An 18,502-nucleotide genomic window follows, 5' to 3' on the forward strand; every position below is an offset into this window, starting at 1 on the left:
TACCAGAGAAATACTTGCAAGGGACACAAGATAACCAAAACACAATAAAACAAGCTAATACACAATAGACAACATACATCATCAGTATGCACACAATGCTTAGACAAACCAGACAAACAGCCACAAGAGTAGCACAAGCATAAACAGATCAACACAAAAATAAGCAAATTAGTATTGTTGATCACACACAACCACCATTCTTGTTGTTCTGGGGTGACATGTATTACTTCTCCCCCTGTTTGGCCACAAATGTTGCCAAAGCCTAAAAAAAACTTCTCTCACCAAGTTTAAATAAGTCCAACAAAAATTTAAACTGACCGAAATCAAATAAAACAGACGGAACTAAATGAAAAAGAACAAATCAAACAAAAACAAAACAAACAGGACTACAACTGCAATTACTGCCCAGATTCAGACCCACTTGAGGTGTCTGAAGAACTTTATTTCTCAGAGTCGTCAGCCGGACTAGCACTTTCTTCTTCCAATTCTTGTTCATCTTTATCTTCCATATTTTCAGTATCTGGAAATTCCTCATTCTCATCCATTTCCAGAGTACGTATCATTTTTCCAAGAGATATTTTTCTAGATTCCAGTTCTTTGTAAGTCTCTTTTAGCATTGCTATGACTTCTGCTTTGCTGACTGATGCTCCAGATTTGGAAGTTTCAGCTGAAGTCATGACAATGTCTGGAACATGCTTACCCTGAAACAGTTTGTAATGGAAGGCCAAGGGACTTTCTCTTTTGCACACTACATCATGCTCATTGAGAATGTTTGGATACTAATCCAGAATTATACCACACAGGAGGGATGGAAACGCAATTGGACCCTTAATACTGAAGCTTCCAGCATGCTTCATGGTTTGGTCAAAAATATATGCTCCATAAAAAAACTTTGCCTTTGTCCCTACAGCATATATAAATCTCCCAAGTACAGTTGAAATAGTGGACTTGTGACTTGTTGGCACCCAATTAGCTGCTCCTATCTTGTGAAGCATCACATACTTGATGCTCAGCTTACTTGCAGTTAGCTTCTCTTTTAGAGGCCAGCTATTTACTTCCTTGGTTGTGATCATTTGACAAACTTTGTTGTCTATTACTTCAAGCTCAGGTTGAGCTTCATCTGTTCTTTCCAAGAAATTATTAATCACAGAGGGAGAGAATGAGACACACTTACCTCTCACAAATACCTTTATGTAGTCTACACTCCTGCTGTTGCCACAATCTTTAGATAGGTTCACCACAAATTCTTTGACCAGCTTCTCATGACATTTGGAAGATTGCACACAGTTTTTAGCAATCCAGCTTCTTGAATCAGTTCTAAGACCTCCTTTTTTCAAGAGCATTTAGAGCCAATTTCCTTTCAATAGCCAGTCTCTTTTGCAGAACATACTTCCATCTGCTGGCACTAGAGGCATAGTGGAAAGACACATTATCAATGGGAACTTCAGGAATACTAGCAGCAAGCTTATTGGTTGTAGGCTTCTTCCTCGATGGAATGTCAGGGACATTCACTTCAACATCAGATTCAGGTTCAACGATTTCCCGCTCCTTTCTTTTCTTTGGAATGACCCTGCTCCAAGATTTTGATGGACCAACCCCTTTACTCTTGGTTACAGCATTGCTCTTGACAGGGCCTGCAAAAGTACTCTTCTTCCTGACAACGTCTTTAGCAGGGTTGTTCACTTGAGTGCTCCTTTTAGGAGATCCTTGGACAACAGCTTTGCCTTTTCTTCTTGTCATTAGCCTGTTGGCTACACTAGGATTCAAGGAGGTAAGTAATTCGTCGTCAGAGTACTCATCTAAGTCTACCACATTAGTATCCATTTCAGTATTGGCCTTAAGGTGCTCATTATTGTCGATGTCATTGACATCCTCGGTGACATTGGTATTCTTAGCAAACCCTTGTTCATCCTTGTTGATTTCTAGGTCACTATCAACAGTGTGAACAACCTCAGCCTTACTAGTGTTTTTGAGGGGATCAGCCATTATGGTTTGAAGAGGAATAGATATTCCAGGCACTTGATGATTCTCCTTCAGAATGCGAGTAACAATCCTGGTAATTGCACTATCGACATATTTGGATCCTTCTTTAGTAAGTTCCTCCATGGTAGCAGATGCAGAGGATTTGGTACCCTTGTTGTGAATACCCTCCTTGGGCCGTTTTGCATGAGTCGTTTTAGGCTTTATGGCCTTTACTTCGTCACTGCTAATCGTCCTTAAAGGGACAACCTTAAGAATACTATTAGGGTTAGAGGACTCTTCCGATGTGCCGAGTCTGAAAAGGGAGATTCATCACTCAATTGCTGAGACATTCTGAAACTTAGAGAGTAAGAAACGCCTGTGAGAACAGTTGGAGTAGTTCAACCTCAGAGAGTAGCTAGTAGAACTAATAGGAAAGTTTTCCGTTTTTAGAATACTAGGAGATCGAGGGAGCTTTATATGCACACTGAGTGAGGGAAATTTCAAACCATGGATTTTTACAAAGCCCAAAAAGTATTCCCTCACGTGGGTTAATTGCTATAACATGTTTTGGTAGAAGATACCCAACATACCCTTTTCTGTCACAATATCTTTAGATGTTGCAACATTCTCTGTGACATTGCTTTCAGATAGTCTTTTAGGATCATTTCTCACATTTGACTTTTCCAGTTTTCTTTCCCGATCTGTAATGTCCATCACAAGGCTTACTCTTTCTTCTAGCAGAAATCTATTGATACTTCTGTACTCCCTTACTTTTGCACATAGTTTCCCATTCATTAAACAGGTCTCAGAAAAACCAGTAGACAGTTCACTTATGGTGAGATCTCCAACATAGGATTCTTCATCAGACTCATCAGACTCATCAGATTCATCAGATTCGTGACGGTAAACTTTTAATTATTCTTTGATCATGTAGTAGTCAGAAGGTTGGACAGGTGTGTCAGGCTTCCATAGATAGCAATTATCCTTAGACCTAAATCCCTTCATGACTTCCTCATTTTCTTCATTAGTGATGATGCACTCTTCTTTGGTGAACCTGACATTAAATCCTTCATCACACAATTGATTGATGCTTATAAGGTTTGCAGCCAGTCCTTGTACAAGTAGAACATTGTTTAGATTAGGGATACCCACCCCTTCTGTCTTCCCAACACCTTTGACTTCTCTTATTTCTCCATCACCCAGAGTTACATAGTTGTTTCCTTCCAATTTGAGATCTACTAGAGAGTTCTTCCTCCCAGTCATATGATTTGAACAACCACTATCAAGGTACCAATCTTCTTTTGCTGGCATCCTTAGAGAAGTGTGTGCTACCATAGCAACATTCTTAGCAGCCCATTGTTGCTTTCTGTTGTAGGTGTTAAACTCAGATTTGGCTCGAGGAATGTGGTCTGGATATCCAATTATTCTGAAACAGAACCGTTTTATGTGACCAAATCTCCCACAGTGATGACACTTCCATTTTTGGAATTTCTTCTTTGAATGCCTCATTCTTCTGTTTCCTTGATGTTGTGACATTTGGATTGACATTTGGTTAGTCACACAAGTCTTGGGTTCTGTCCTCCTGAGTCCAAAGATTAGTTCCTCTTTAGCCACAAATCCCACTCCAGATATGTCTCCTGTTCTTTGTCCAGATTCCAGAATTTCTTCTAAAGTATCAGATCCATTGTTCAGGATTTTGAATGACTTGGTAATTTGATCAAGTTTGTGGTTCAACATGCTTACTTCACTACTGAGGGAGTCTATGGTTGCAAGATGCTTATTCTTCTCAGTTTCTAGCTCTCTTATGATTATCTCTTGCTTCTCCACTTGTTTGCAGACTTCAGCATTCTTCATACACAACTTCTTGTACAAGGCAGCTAGTTCATTAAAGGTTAGCTCATCATCAGTAGAATCATCATCAGATTCATAGATTCTTGTTGAAACTGTGACATGTCTTGCAGTTTCTTCTTCTGAATCTGAGTCTTTATCAGACCAAGTAACAGTCAGTCCTTTCTTTTGCTCCTTGTGGTAGGTAGCACATTTAGCTCTAATGTGTCCGAATCCTTCACATCCATGACACTGAACCCCTTTCCTTAGATTGGGCTTCTCCTCAGCTTTGAATCTTTTACTTGAGTCATAGGTCTGACTGATGTCATTGGAAGTGTTCTTGACATTGGGTCTGGACTTCTGATCAACTCTTTTAATAAGTCTGTTGAATTTTTTTCCAAGCATGGCTATGGCGTATGATAAATTCTCATCACTTTCACCATTGCTCTCTTTTGAATTATCACCTGCGTTGGTGACAAAAGCAATGCTTTTGTTCTTCTTTTCAACAGGCTCACAGATGCTTGACTCAAAGGTTTATAGAGAACCAATAAGTTCGTCCAGCTTCATGTTGCTGATGTCTTGAGCTTCCTCTATGGCAGTTACCTTCATATCAAAACGCTTAGGCAGTGATCTGAGGATCTTCCTTACCAGTTTTTCTTCAATCATTTTTTCTCCTAAGGCTGCTGAGTTATTTGAAATCCTGCGGACATTCATGTAGAATTCATAAATGGTTTCATCCTCTTTCATCTTGAGATTTTCAAACTTAGTAGTAAGCATTTGAAGTCTCGACATCTTTACCTTGGACGTGCCTTCATGTGCTGTTTTGAGAATATCCCAAGCTTCCTTAGCCAATTCACAGTGCTGCACAACTCTGAATATGTTCTTGTCAATACCATTGAACAGAGCACTTAGGGCCTTGGAATTGCCCAAAGCTAATTCTTCTTCCGATTTGCTCCATTGAGTTTAAAGAATTAGAACAGTGGTTCCATCTTCCAGAATTTTCTCAGGATGTTTCCATCCGCTTTCAACAGCTCTCCAGGCCTTGCTGTCCACTGACTTAATAACTGCTACCATACGAGCTTTCCAGTAGTCATAGTTAGAGCCATCCAGGATAGGTGGTCTGTTTCCAAACACTAACAGATCCTTCTCCATAGTACCAGAATTTTGTTATCCCTAGATCTCACCCAGATGTAAACAGGCAGGGTGCCTGCTCTGATGCCAATTAAAAATTCTAGTAACACACGCTCGATGTCAAACTGGGTGTTATGACATCCACAATTAAGCAGCAAAGACAGTAATAACAGAACAACATAAAAACAAAAAAGAACACACAAAATTGTTTACCCAGTTTGGTTCAAACAACCTACTCTGGGGGCTACCAAGCCAAGGATGAAGACCACTATTAGTAGTATCAATTCAAAGCTAAACTCCCCCGTTTAAAACTTCTCACTTAATCACTACCCAATGACCCTTCTACCTAGGTTCTCCCTAGATATGGAATATCTCCATTCCACTCCCCCTCAATCACAGCAGTGATTACACATAAACAAATAACAATTACAGATAGAAGACATTCTTCAAAAACACACATTGATCTGCTTAAAAGCTTCAATCAAGAGACACACACTCGTGCTTAAAAGCTTAGAGTGACATTACAAAAACACAAACTATTCCAACGCAATCATCAAGGACAATTGCTTGGATCACACGAGACAGTTACAGAACAACAGTTCTTCACACACAAAATCTTCTGTCTGCGTTCCAAAATAGGATTGCAGTCCTTTTATATGCAGTCTTGGGCCTTGGGCTTTTTAAGAAACAAATTAGGGTTAACCAAGTTAACCTAATTCAGACGCCATCTGTCTGTTACACAATGTGCTGTCAGCAAGATCTTCTGGACGAAATATTCAGCACTAAATCAAAGGTTTCCTAAACTGATAATTGGGATAAATCAGGAAACACATTTAATAAACAATAACAGCTCCTGTTATCGCACACAGATGTCATGACATTCACTAAAAACCTGTATTAGCTTCACACATATGCAACCTGCATACTACAATATCAACCAAGTATGTTTTACCATTAATGCAGCCAACATGAAAACACCTTCATTATTCACTAGCTCAAGAAGTGGAAACACGTACGTAGTATATTTAAACAAAATCGCTTCAAATGATGTATGTCTCCTTTGTAACGAAGATGAATCTTGGTTATGGCATAGAAGAAAATCACACGTTCTAATGCGACCGCCCTATGATTTTTAGATGGGAAGAAAGCTAAATATCTCCCAACTTCATGTTTTTGGATGCAAATTCTTTATCCATAATAACGGAAAGGATAACTTAGGAAAATTAGAGCTGGTGAAGGCATATTTATAGGATCTTCTAATTCATGTAACGCTTTTAGAATTTATAGCACAAAAACCAGAATAACCAAAGAATCAATACATGTTACTTTTGATGAAACTAACCCCAAAACTATAAAAGTAGAAGTTTTTGAATATGCACATATTCTTGAAAAGACAAGTCTAGGAGATGACGAAGAACCAACTCAAAATTAAAATAATAATCCAATCTTGGAAGAAGACTCAATTCAAGAACAAAACCTAGTCATTCCACCAGAAATTCAAGATCCTCAAAGAGAGTGGAGATTAACAAAAGATCATCTAATACTGAATGTCATTGGTGTCATATCCAAAGGAATCACCACTAGACGGTAACTCAAAAAAGTATGTAATTTTATGGCTATTTTTTCACAAATTGAGCCAAAGGAGATCGACGAGGCTATTTTTTACGAACACCGGTCTCTTGCTATGCAAGAGGAGTTAAATCAATTTAAAGGAAACAACGTTTAGGACAAAGATGAAAATGGAAAAACCAGTCGATGAAAGAAAATATCAAAGTATGATTCGTTCATTGTTATATCTAATTGCATCATGTCCATATATAATGTTTTCTATCAGTATGTGTGCACATTTTCAAGCATATCCTAAAGAATCACATCTCAGTGCCGTCAAGCGCTAATGAGATATCTCACTGGCAGTCAACAAATAGGTCTATGGTGCCCCAAAGGATCAAATTGTGACTTAGTAGGGTATTCTGACTCTGGTTTAGTTGGATGTAGATTACTTAGAGAAAGTACCAGTGGCATTTGTCATATGATCTAAAACTCACTAGTATCATGGCACAACGAGAAACAAGCAAGTGTAGCACTATCCACAATTGAGGCTGAATATGTTGCTGCAGGAAGTTGTTATGCTCAAATCATATGGATGAAGCAACATCTAAATGACTATTGTGTCAAACTTGGAGTTGTACCAATAAATTGCAATAACACCGGTGCCATAAACCTTACCAAAAACCCATACTTCACTCTAGTGCCAAACTTATCGATATTAGGCACCACTTTATTAGGGGTCACGTGAAAAAAAGGGAATGCATACTTAATTTTGTAGACTCATACAATCAACTTGCATACATCTTCACAAAACCACTTCCTAAAGAAAATATATTAAACCAATCATGCATAAGTAAATATATGTGAATCTATCTGCTTATTTACTTTTTTGATTTAGACAAAGAGGGAAAAGTATACTTTAGAGGGTGGGTTTATCATTTATCTGACTCACGGGGAGCTTAATCACTCTATATATATTACTTCTTTTCACCACCTCACCTGAGAGATATGTTGTCATAATAAAAAAGGGGAGAATGTGAATCTATGTGCTTATAAGTAGTAGAGATCAACATTTGTAGTTTTGAGGACGGAAACACATGACGATAGTCTACTACAACAGTGAAACGTCTTAGAAGGAATCAAGACCAAGTGCCCTTTCAAATCAAACAATATCCAGCAAAAGCCTTGAAGCTTACCTGACTAAAAGTGTGAAAGCCCGTTAAGTCATGTCTGTCAGTCATTCTGAGTGAACTGGGTATGGTAAAGATAAAGGTAGTAGCTTAAGAGAACTAAATAATCTCACAAACACACAAAAATATTTTGGAACATGTTTTATCAAAATAAAACATTTAATAAATGCCTTGATATTATGCTAGATGACTTAGGAGATGTGGAAATGGCTAGAGGGAAAATTTTGTCTTATCTAATTGATTAGGACTTTGATCTAATCGATTAGATCTATTCAAACTTACGCCCCAAGTCATTTAGACAACACCTTAAGGATATGCAACGACTCTATATCAAAACCTTCCCTTTCAGGCATTTGAGCATTCATATTTGGAGTATCTAATTGATTATGCTAATCGATTGAATAATTAATGCAGTCTATGGATATTTTCCTTTTTGGGTGATTCCAACTACTATATAAAGGGAGGCCTCCCTCACTTAAAATCGCACTACTTTTCAATGTTTTCCTATTTCTTTGGAATTTATCTTTTTTCTTCTCCTAATTTCTCTATTTCACTGTTGGTTGCCTGAGTGATATTGAGCAAATCTCTATCTGTGAGGAGAATATTATTGTAAGTGGTCGTGTTGTTCGTTTATAGTCTTAAGGGTGCGATAACTTTAAGAGATTTAGTTTTTGTTCTTGACATCAACCATAAATCTCTATTATTGGTTTATTAAGCTTTGTCGGAAAAAGCTTTGTTTTGGTTAAAGAGATCAGCCATAAATCTCTGATTATCTCAATAGAATAAGTTGGGGTAAAAGCCGTCTTTAGGTTAGGGATAAGCCTGTTCAAAATCTCAAGATTAGATTGTTTTAAGGTTCACGGGCATAACATTTAAAAGCTCAAAAGCCTATAGTGAAAAATCTCAAGAAGACCTCTTGGAGACAGGAGTAGGACAACATTCGACCAAACCTGGATAACTCTCTAGTGAAATCTTTCTATCCTTATCCTCTTTATTTTCAACAATTTACTTTCCTGTACTTTACTTCCACAATACTTACTCACTTATAAACTTACTAATATGATCTTAATATAAAAAAGGTTAAAATTATTCACATTTTTAAATACCACAATTCAACACCTCTTGTGCTTGAGGTCACATGTTAAACATAAATTGCAAAAAAAATGTAGGAAACTAGTGGGAACATTTAAAGATGTACTGATACAAGTTGAAAACCACTCATTTCCTTTAGAATTTATGATACTCAATATCAAGGAAGGCATAGAAATACCTCTAATATTGGGAAGATCTTTCATGAAAACTGCGAGGATGCTCGTGGATATGGACAAAGGAGACGTTAAGGTCATAATTAAAGATTGTGAGATAAATTACAAGGTAATTAGTGTCACGTGACACCATTCATGATCAAGCTACTGAAATAAAACAAGCGCTTGTTGGGAGGAAACCCAACCACATTTTAGAATTTTTCTTCTCTGGTGTTTAGTTTAATCAATTCTCCCTAAAACATTTTCATAGAAAACAAGCTAAAGTTAACTAGAGGACAGGCTCTTTAGCATAATATAGAAAAATCATTCTGCAACTAGCGCACCCAGGGATTTGTTACCTCTTGAGTAGTGCGACTAAGAGCTTGCATAACAAGAACATGAGTCTTGAACACTACCTGAAGGGTATTGATTCTAACACAACACAATCCCCACTGACCTGCACTATTTGCATGGTCAAAAGTCATAACTCAAAAGGTTATTCATATTGGTTCTTCATTGTCAAAGAAACAAAAATAACAAAGTTCATCATTATTTCAATCTTCATATTCAATTCAAAGCTCAAGTAATGTATGTAAACTATTCATTCTTTACTTGTTATGTCTTTGAACATAGGAATTAGAATAAGATCATACCATGTATGCTACTAATGATGGAATCCCCAATCACTATTATAAATAATACATTTTATGACAACGATTTCATCTCTCATGACTAAAAACCAAGGTAAAATACTTTGACGAGCCATTTTTTCTTTTTAGAAAACAATCTATTATGTCGATTTTAGTTGAACACCGAGGGATAAACTAATTCAAGATACATGCTTCGGATCCTAGCAACTTCAGTTTATGTTTTTATTTCATGAAAAGTGGCGCCTTCTTGCATATTTTATTTTTAATAGGCCACTTTTCACCTCGGCTATGTTTTTCAATCGAGGTGAAATTTTTCTCTGACATATAGCTTAGCTTGTATCTTTCAGTTTCACTTTCCTAAAAATAACACACTAAAACAACACATATAAAACCCTAACAATGAGCCCTAAGCAACGAGATCCCTAAACACGTAACATCCTCGATACAAAGATGATATGTGTTTAGAGCTCTCATTCGATAATTTCCAGAATGAAATAACAAACTCATTTCTTTCACTTCTTCATCATAGATCTGGTACGTCAAATATCACTACTCGTGTTACATTAATCTTGTTGTTGTAGTTTATTGTTGTTGTTGTTATTTGTTGTTGTTATTATTGTTGAGACCCGAAACCCTAGAGGTTTAAACTTTTTGTTATTTAAATTGAGATATTGGCGTTATATGTTTGTTTCTGTTGAGATAACTACCTTACATGTTTATTGAGATTGATGTTGTAGGTTTTATGTTTATGTTGATGTAGTTTTGTTGATAGATTTTTTTGAGTTGTCATTTAATGTTAGTTGCTGTTTCGATTGAGATTGAATGTTAATGTTTTTGTTGTCATTTAGTGTTGTTTTTTATTTGTTGATGTTATTGTTGTCGTATTTTAGTTTTTCTACTTAGTAAAGTAATAAAAAGCTATATGTTGTTGTTTAGTTGTTGTTATTGACTTTAGGTTTGAGATTGACATTGCTATTAATTTTTTGTGATTCTTTGTTCAACTTTCATCTTCTTTCGTCGAACTTGTCAAGAGGACATTATGTTGTACCCTAATTTTTGACCATTGAGATCCCACCATATTCCAAATAGTAGGATCATCATCATCATCATTATCATCATGCATGCATCATTTGATAACCCAAAAATACAAAAATTGTGTTGTTTGTTGCTTGTGTTCTAAGACAGGAGACTGAGAAATTAGGGTTTAGAGACCCACAAAGGAATTCGAGCATTCTCTTATGTTCAAAGGGTTATCCCATCAATATCAAAGCCCGAGGATGGCCCAATTCAAGATCAACAACTTTCAAACTCACCTGGTGCCCAAATTAGGGTTTTGACCTAATTCAACAACTTTCAGGACATGGTCCCATAGCTCAAAACATGATTCAAGAGCCTCCAAATAAACATTATAATCCATTCATATCATCCATTTGAAGAAGAGAGCTTGATTCATGAAGAATCCACAAAATTGCAAATCATCTAGAAAAAGTCAACTATGTGGGTCAACCTTTGACTTTTGAGAAAATTGGTCAACCATGAACTTTTGAGGATCAAAATAATCATCATATGATTAATGAAGTCATTTGACCAAAGAAAATCAAGAAAATTCATCAAGAATCAAAAAGTCAACAAAAGTCAAAATTAGGGTTTTTAAGTGATTTTGACCTCATTTTGGGAACTTCATATTTCACCTACAAACTCAAAAATCTCCCATCATGAAAGTTGAAGATCTTGATCAAATAAACAACTTTGTCACTAATCTCATTTCATCAAAAATTGATTAATTTGAGAGATATGGTATTAAGAAGTTTATGTTCAAAAAACTTAGAAAATTTTCAAGTGTTTTCACTTGAATTTCTTACAACTTTGTGGCCATTTTTCTCCATGATCCAAAAGGAGTTTGAGAAAACTTTTAACAAGTGGATTGAAGTATGTAGCAAGGGTTTTCGACAGAGATCATTAGCATGGAATTTCATTGCGTGAGCTATGAGATGTGATTTTGCAAAGAAGGCACCATAACACTTGAAAAACTCCATGAAGATGAAGAAGTTATGAACCAAAACCATTTCAAAATGAAAGATTCCTTTCTTGCAGCCCATGTAACTTGTTCCAAACACCAAAATCAGTTGATTTCACTTGCTTTTTATCTATGATCCAAGTTTTATAAGCACTATCCAAGATTTCATGCTATTTCAAGACTAAAGGCAATTCTTCCATTTTAGAAAAGCATAACTTTTGCAAAGTCCACTCTCCTTGAGCCTCTCCCATGTCTCCTCTGCTGCAAAAGCAAGTTAAACACCACAAGCAAACCTCTACAACTCAGAATAAAGTCATGGAAGCATGCTTGAAGCCTTGCACCTTCCATTGGAACCATGGACTTCTCATTTCTTCACAAACAAGCAAAGTGGTACAAGTCTCACATGTGATCTTCATTTGATCAGATTTTCCCCTCCACAAACCCTAATTTATGCCTATAAATAGAGGCCCTTTCTCATTGCATCAAACACAAAAGAAATCTCCAAGTCACCATATGATCCAAAACCTCATTTTTTGTGTCTTTGTATTTTGAGAGCCATTTTGAATTGCAGTGGTTCTGAGTGCAAACCAACCTTTCAAACAACTTCTAAACACCATTTAGAAGATGTCTAGCATAGTCACAACTTCCAAAAACACTCCAAACTCAGAATCACCACTCAACCTCCATTAAAACTTCCATTAGAGCCTTAACCTTCAAATCATCATCCTATACACACATTGCTCAAATTAATCATCCAAACACCTTCCACATACCAAATGGAAGTTGTCCAGACCATTAACTAACAACTGTAACACCTGGAATCCCTTGTTGCATTTCAAAATTCTCCATTTGTAGGTACTATCGGGTTTGGAGTTGCAAGGAGTTTCAAGTCATTCTAAGCATTCCAACACAATCCTTGGAGGTCAGTGGAGCTATCCAGATCATCATTGCAGTTCTGTAACACCTCCAAGCAAGGATTCGATCCCCATTTTTAGAGTAAAAACTCTAACTTTGAGATTTTTTCAGAAATTCATGAGTTTGAGTTTAAATAAATGAATGATACTTATATGGTTGGATTTGTGTTTGAATGCTGGGTAGAATGCACTTTTTCAGAAATTCATGAGTTTGAGTTTAAATAAATGAATGATAATTATATGGTTGGATTTGTGTTTGAATGCTGGGTATAATGCACTTTTGTTTTGTCCAAAATGATTAATATTTGAGAAAGTTTGAATTTGAATCCATGACGGGTAAGAGGTTGAAGATGAAGTTCATTTTCCATTTTCAGACTTTGTTTTGTTTTATATTTTATTCAAAGTGTATTACTTACAAATAGCGCGTGTTGGTCTATTGGTTAGAGTTTTGAGTAGCAAGGTCAAGGGCATGGGTTCAAACCCTCCTAGGGCCATTTCTAATTTTTTTTACCACTTATTTTCTTCTCCTTTTTTTTACCAATTTCAATAATTAATTTAAAATAGCAAATTAATTCATTTTGATTTAAAATTTTGCATATAGCTTATTTAAATAGTCTATTTTATGATTACAAATTAAAATACAAAAAATATTTATTTTAATCCTTTTTAAAAATTAAATCAAAAATAGGTTTTATATGTGTTAAAAAATCAACAAAAAATCATTTCTCTTAATATTTTCACTAAGAAATTTTTTGTATATTTTTGTGAATATATTTTTAGGGTTAGGTTAGTATCTCCTTGACTATACCATGTACCCTTTGACCAATTCTCTTTTAGAATTTGGTATTTAATCATTAAAAATCAATTAGGTTTAGGTCTGATTTCAAAATCCTAATTCAAAAAACATCTTGGTCTTTGTTCATCCATGTTAAATGTGACTTGTTTACCTTGAGCATTATCTTTTGTACATGTACATATGCTTGTTGATTTCATCCTTGTATTTTTGTACTTGTTATCATTTGTATATACTTTGTTTATCCAACCCATATGCATGAGATTCATATCCATCATCCATCATATTCATTCATACATGAATTAATCCAAAGGTATTAAACATCCTTGTCCATTATCATTTGAGTTCATATTTATGATTGTCATACTCACTTGTTTGTATTTTATGACTCATGTTCTCACACACACACCTTGAGGTATCCATGATTGATTGCTTAAGTTATTTGTTGAAAAATCCAAAGGAATGGGAATGGTATTGACTAAAATTGTCAAGGTACTCAAACTCTTTTCCAAATCTCTTTTATTTTGTGCTTAGTATTGTTAAAGCTTTGCACTTGTTTTAAATGGTTTTGTATTGTTAAAGCTTAAACTTTTCAAACTTAAAAATGGTTTTGTATTGTTAAAGCTCAACCTATTTTAAACTCACCCTTGGTTTTGTATTGTTAAAGCTCAACCACCCCTTTGTTTTGAAACCTTGATACTAAGAGAAGAATTATTCCTGATGAAACTACTCTTAGTCCATTGACCTTGTATTGTGAAAGCTTGGTCCTTTTTCATTTAAAACTTGTTAAGTATTGTTAAAGCTTAATATTTTAAAAACCCGTTCAGTATTATTAAAGCTAAACACCCAAAAAGATTTTGGCCACTTTTGCCCCCTTTTATTTTCCTTTTAAGAGGAACTACAAAAGCTCTGACTTCCGTTTTCTTAAAAGGGGTATGTAGGCCTAATATGCGATGTCTTATCGAGCTCACTTTCAAAAACTTCTTTTCCCTTCCCCACACTCTATTTAAACAAAATCACATATGCTTTTTCAAAATAAATGTAAACAAAAGCAACAATATTTTCAAAGAGGTTCCTATGGAATACCATAGATATGAGGGGTGCTTAAAACCTTCCCCTTGTATAACAAACCCTCCGTATCCAAATCTCTGATAAGTTTACTAGTTTTGATTTTAAAAACTTATGTGGGTTTTCTTCGCTCTTTCTCCCATTCCTTTTGGAAACAATAAAGCGCGGTGATGACTCTGTTTAAAACAAATGAGCTAAGTCTTTCCCATGGCTTTAGTCTCACCAATTTCACCGCTACACATTAAAGTGACAGAAAATATAGTGGAGTTTATTATATCTAATGTCGATTGTTTATTTTTCATATAACCTATTAAATTGATTTATGAAATAATAACATGAAAAATTATGTTGTGTTTGAAAAACATCTAACACTAATTAATTTTTAATGAGCATTTTGCAACTCATCATACATCTCAAGTTCTTTAATGATTAAAATATCTCCCAGTGCTTCTATTTTTCATTAAACTTCCTTCTATACTTCTTCAGGTTACAAAGCATCAAATTTTATGCCTTTAAGAATAAATTAGTTGAAAAGCAAATGTTGAATTAAGAACATGCAATATTGAACGAGATTCTAACTATTAAAGAATATGAGACGAATGATGAGTTACAAGATGCTCAAACATAATTGATTAGTGCAAGTTGTTCTTCAAATATAACATAATTGTTCATATAATTATTTTTTAAAACCAAGTTGAAAAGTTATATGTTCAATTAGGGGTTCGTGAAATAAGCAAACCACATTAGATAAAATAAAGTTAATCGTGTTTTACCCATTAGTTAAATGTCAAAACCGAGGGGAAAATTGTTTTCCCCATTTAAAAATTCCAAAAAGGATATACCTGGAGATCTAACCCAAGACCTTTACACCATACCCATTGGTGGAGTTAAAACAGAGATGTAATTTGACCCACTTTTTATGACGCCCTTCGTTACCTCACAGATAAAACTGAGGTAACACCTCATATCCAACCGAAGTTAAATGTGTTTTTCGTTGTAATGAATGCATGTTGATAAATCTTAGGCTAAAACATAAAAACTTCACTTCCTTGTTCTCTCGTACCACTGTTATACTAAAAAATCAACAAAATTTTTGGTTGAAAAAATATGTTCCGCTAGGCTAGCTATGAACCTCGTCTACCGAGAACAGTGAAACAAAATAGTAGGCATAAGAGTATAAATCTTACATGTTTAACATCTAACTAACCACAATATAAAAACATGTATGTTCATGTGTTTCTATGTAGATGGCCCCAAAGAAATCTATTGATGGACGAAAGGTACATCTCGAATAGAATCCTCTAGAGTGTCCTATGACAGAAATCAATTTAAAAGTATGGAGCACAAACAAGTTTTCGAAGAACTTAGGAGTAGAAAATTGGGGGATGAAAGAAGAATTCAATTGGAAAACCCTAGGAAATTTTCCAAGTTCAAACAAGGAATAAATAGTAGAGGATGCCAAATTTTGGCAAACCCCCTAGATGAACTCAATGTTGACATTATAAGGGAGTTTTATGTTAATGCTAAACCCTCACGAAAAGATGCAATAATGGCAAGAACATAATGGATGAGAGGAATGGCCATCCAATATGACTGACACTATACATGATTTCCTTGAAGATGCACGCAAATTACTTCAAGAAGGATTATATGCCTTCTCATGAGAGGTTCATGGAAACAACTCGAACTATGATAGAATAGCCTTTGATGTAACACCCCAAATTTAATTAATTATTTAATTAAATTGATCAAGGATTTATTTGTTGGAATTAGTTGAAGTCGGGATTTATCGATATTATTCTAAAGGAGTAATTGGATTAATGTGTTGATTGGAACATTTAAGTTATGGTCGGATTAGTCGAAGAAGTACAATTGCAAGTTGGTATTATTTGCGTTATGGGTCGATTGTAGTTGTGGAATATTATTGGGAATAATATTCGTTTATGTTGTGTGACTATTTAATTAATTGTAGTGTGTTTTATGATTTATTGGATATATAATATAATGGAGTTAGTAGTATTGGGCCTAAGTGGTAGAGTTATGGGTTAAGCCCATTAGTGAGATAGTAAGAGTTAGGGTTTTAGAGATTTAGTCTCATAACTCATTTTGGTGAAAAAGAAGAGAAAGAAGAGAAGAAGAGAGGAAAGCTAAGGTATAAAGGGGAAGAACTCCATTGGTGAAGATAAAGCTTTTGCTAAGGTAAGGATGGGGTTCTTACTCTCTAAGGGTTGGCATGATGATGGGTATGGTAGAGATTAGGTTTCATAATTGAAATCCATGAATGTGTGAAGAATTGCAATGTTGATGAATGTTGGAATTGATAAATGGTTTGCTGCGAATTTGATGTATTATTAGAGGTTTAGATGAGTGGATGATGTTGTGATTTGTGTTCAACCTTTAACCTTTCAATTTCATAGTTTTTATATTGCTAGGGTTTGTGATAGATTTCCATGAAATTATGGTTGAAAACATGTTTTGAATGATTATTGTAGATGAATGACGTTAGCTGGTATTGTTATATGCTTCTAATTGTTGTTTGAGAAGGGTTTGGTGTGGTGGATGTGGGATTATGTAGGTCTGTTCGCTCTGTTATTTTTCTGCATAATCGCGCGTCCGCTAAGCAGAGCTGGTCCGTTAAGAGGAACTGTGAAAAATTAAAGTTACTGTTTTTAGTCTGCACAAGCCCGCTTGAAGCTGGCTTGTTGAAAATTGAACTTCAGTAAGAGCGGTGGAGGGTCGCTAAGCGGACCCTGTTGTGTAAAACTTTTTGTAACTTTGAATTAATGTATCTTTTAACCCGTAACTCCTTTTTAAGTTCCGTTTAAACCTCTGACAAGCTAAAATAGATTCCTATCTTATAAGAATGGATTGAGAAACATTAGATGAATTATTTAGTATGATTTATACTTTTGTATGTGTTGATATGCATAAATTGATAATGATGTTGTATGCTATATGCAAGTATTTGTACGTCTTGATAGGTATGAGTTAATAATGTTGTCTTGCAATGAATTAACCATAAATATGTTTTCGTTAGGAAGTTGAATATACTGTGTTATGATGTTACTTGATTCATGTAATGGGATGTTATTATTAATATGACGAATTTGTTGTTGTTATTGCGGAATATGATGAATATGTTGATGCTTGATGTTAATATGATGATGCTTGTTGATGTTGTTGTTAATAAAACAAATTATTGATTTTTTAATGTTAACATGATGAATTAGTTGATGTTGTTATTAATATGACGAAATTGTGGTCGTTGTTGCTAGTATGTGGAATTTGTTGTTGTTGTTGTAGACCTTATGGTCAATATTGATAACTTGTACTGTGATGAATTGTGAAGTGAATTAATGTTGTATGATGATACGACATAGCAATGTGATTGTGAAGTTAAATATTGTTGTATGATGATGCAATATAGCGACGTGATTGAGAAGTGATGAGTTACTATAAAAGTAATGATGTTTAGCCGATGTTGTAATGTGTTATATATGTTGTTTTGTGTGGATGCCACATTCATTGAGTCACATCCATTGCATAAAGCGACGGTGGCCTTAATGGCAAAAGCGACGGTTGCCTTAATGGCAAATAACGACGGTGTACCCAATGGCAAATTTTGAGATGGTGGGAGCTTTACTCCAAATGGTACCATAGCATAAGTTGAGTCACATTTGAATTGGATTTGATTTGCATTTGAATTGTGTTTGGATGGTTGGAATGACGAGATGTTGTTGAGACGTGATGATGATATTGTGACGTGATGATGAGATGTTTGTCGTGACATATTTGATATCATAATTGTGAATTTGAATATGTTGTCATAATTGATTAATAACATTGTTACCGTTTTGAAAGTTGTATTATATTGATAAGTTGTGAAGTTGTAATAATTGTTGTATCAAGTGGTGAAATTATGTATGATCTATATCTCCTATATTATTTATCATGCATTCCCTTATATTGTAAGATATCTCACCCCTTTGCTGTTATTTCCCCTATCATGGGAAATGGGCAGGTACTCAAGATTAGCCGTGGATGTTCGAGGTTATTTATGTGAAGTCTTTATGTTGCTCTTTGATAAGTCAAGAGGGTCTGGCTCTGATACGTAGCACTCGGGGGGGATAGCTTAATTAATTAAGTTGTTGTATTCCA

General features: G+C 35.1%; 1 protein-coding gene across 1 annotated transcript; it reads right to left on the minus strand.

Annotated features, from left to right (window-relative positions):
* Positions 1–440: 440 nt before the first annotated feature.
* LOC131627929 (uncharacterized) lies at positions 441–2,757 on the minus strand. The gene is made up of 4 exons (XM_058898789.1): positions 2,525–2,757; positions 1,325–2,275; positions 933–1,206; positions 441–779 (listed from the first exon to the last, which is right to left on the minus strand). Exons 1-4 carry the CDS (start codon positions 2,755–2,757, stop codon positions 441–443), a joined length of 1,797 nt encoding a protein of 598 aa, XP_058754772.1.
* Between the last annotated feature and the right edge of the window lie 15,745 nt (positions 2,758–18,502).

This window comes from Vicia villosa, unplaced genomic scaffold, assembly GCF_029867415.1.
Source record: "Vicia villosa cultivar HV-30 ecotype Madison, WI unplaced genomic scaffold, Vvil1.0 ctg.000415F_1_1, whole genome shotgun sequence".
In the NCBI taxonomy this organism is placed as follows: Eukaryota; Viridiplantae; Streptophyta; class Magnoliopsida; order Fabales; family Fabaceae; genus Vicia; species Vicia villosa.

Excerpts from the sequence above, each read along its gene's own strand:
- LOC131627929 (XM_058898789.1), bottom strand. The coding sequence starts at position 2,757 with ATGAATGGGAAACTATGTGCAAAAGTAAGGGAGTACAGAAGTATCAAT. Across the intron at positions 1,207-1,324 it reads AATGCTCTTGAAAAAAGGAG|GAGTGTAGACTACATAAAGG; the intron begins GTCTTAGAACTG and ends TGGCAACAGCAG. Across the intron at positions 780-932 it reads ACAAGTCCACTATTTCAACT|TATCCAAACATTCTCAATGA; the intron begins GTACTTGGGAGA and ends ATTCTGGATTAG.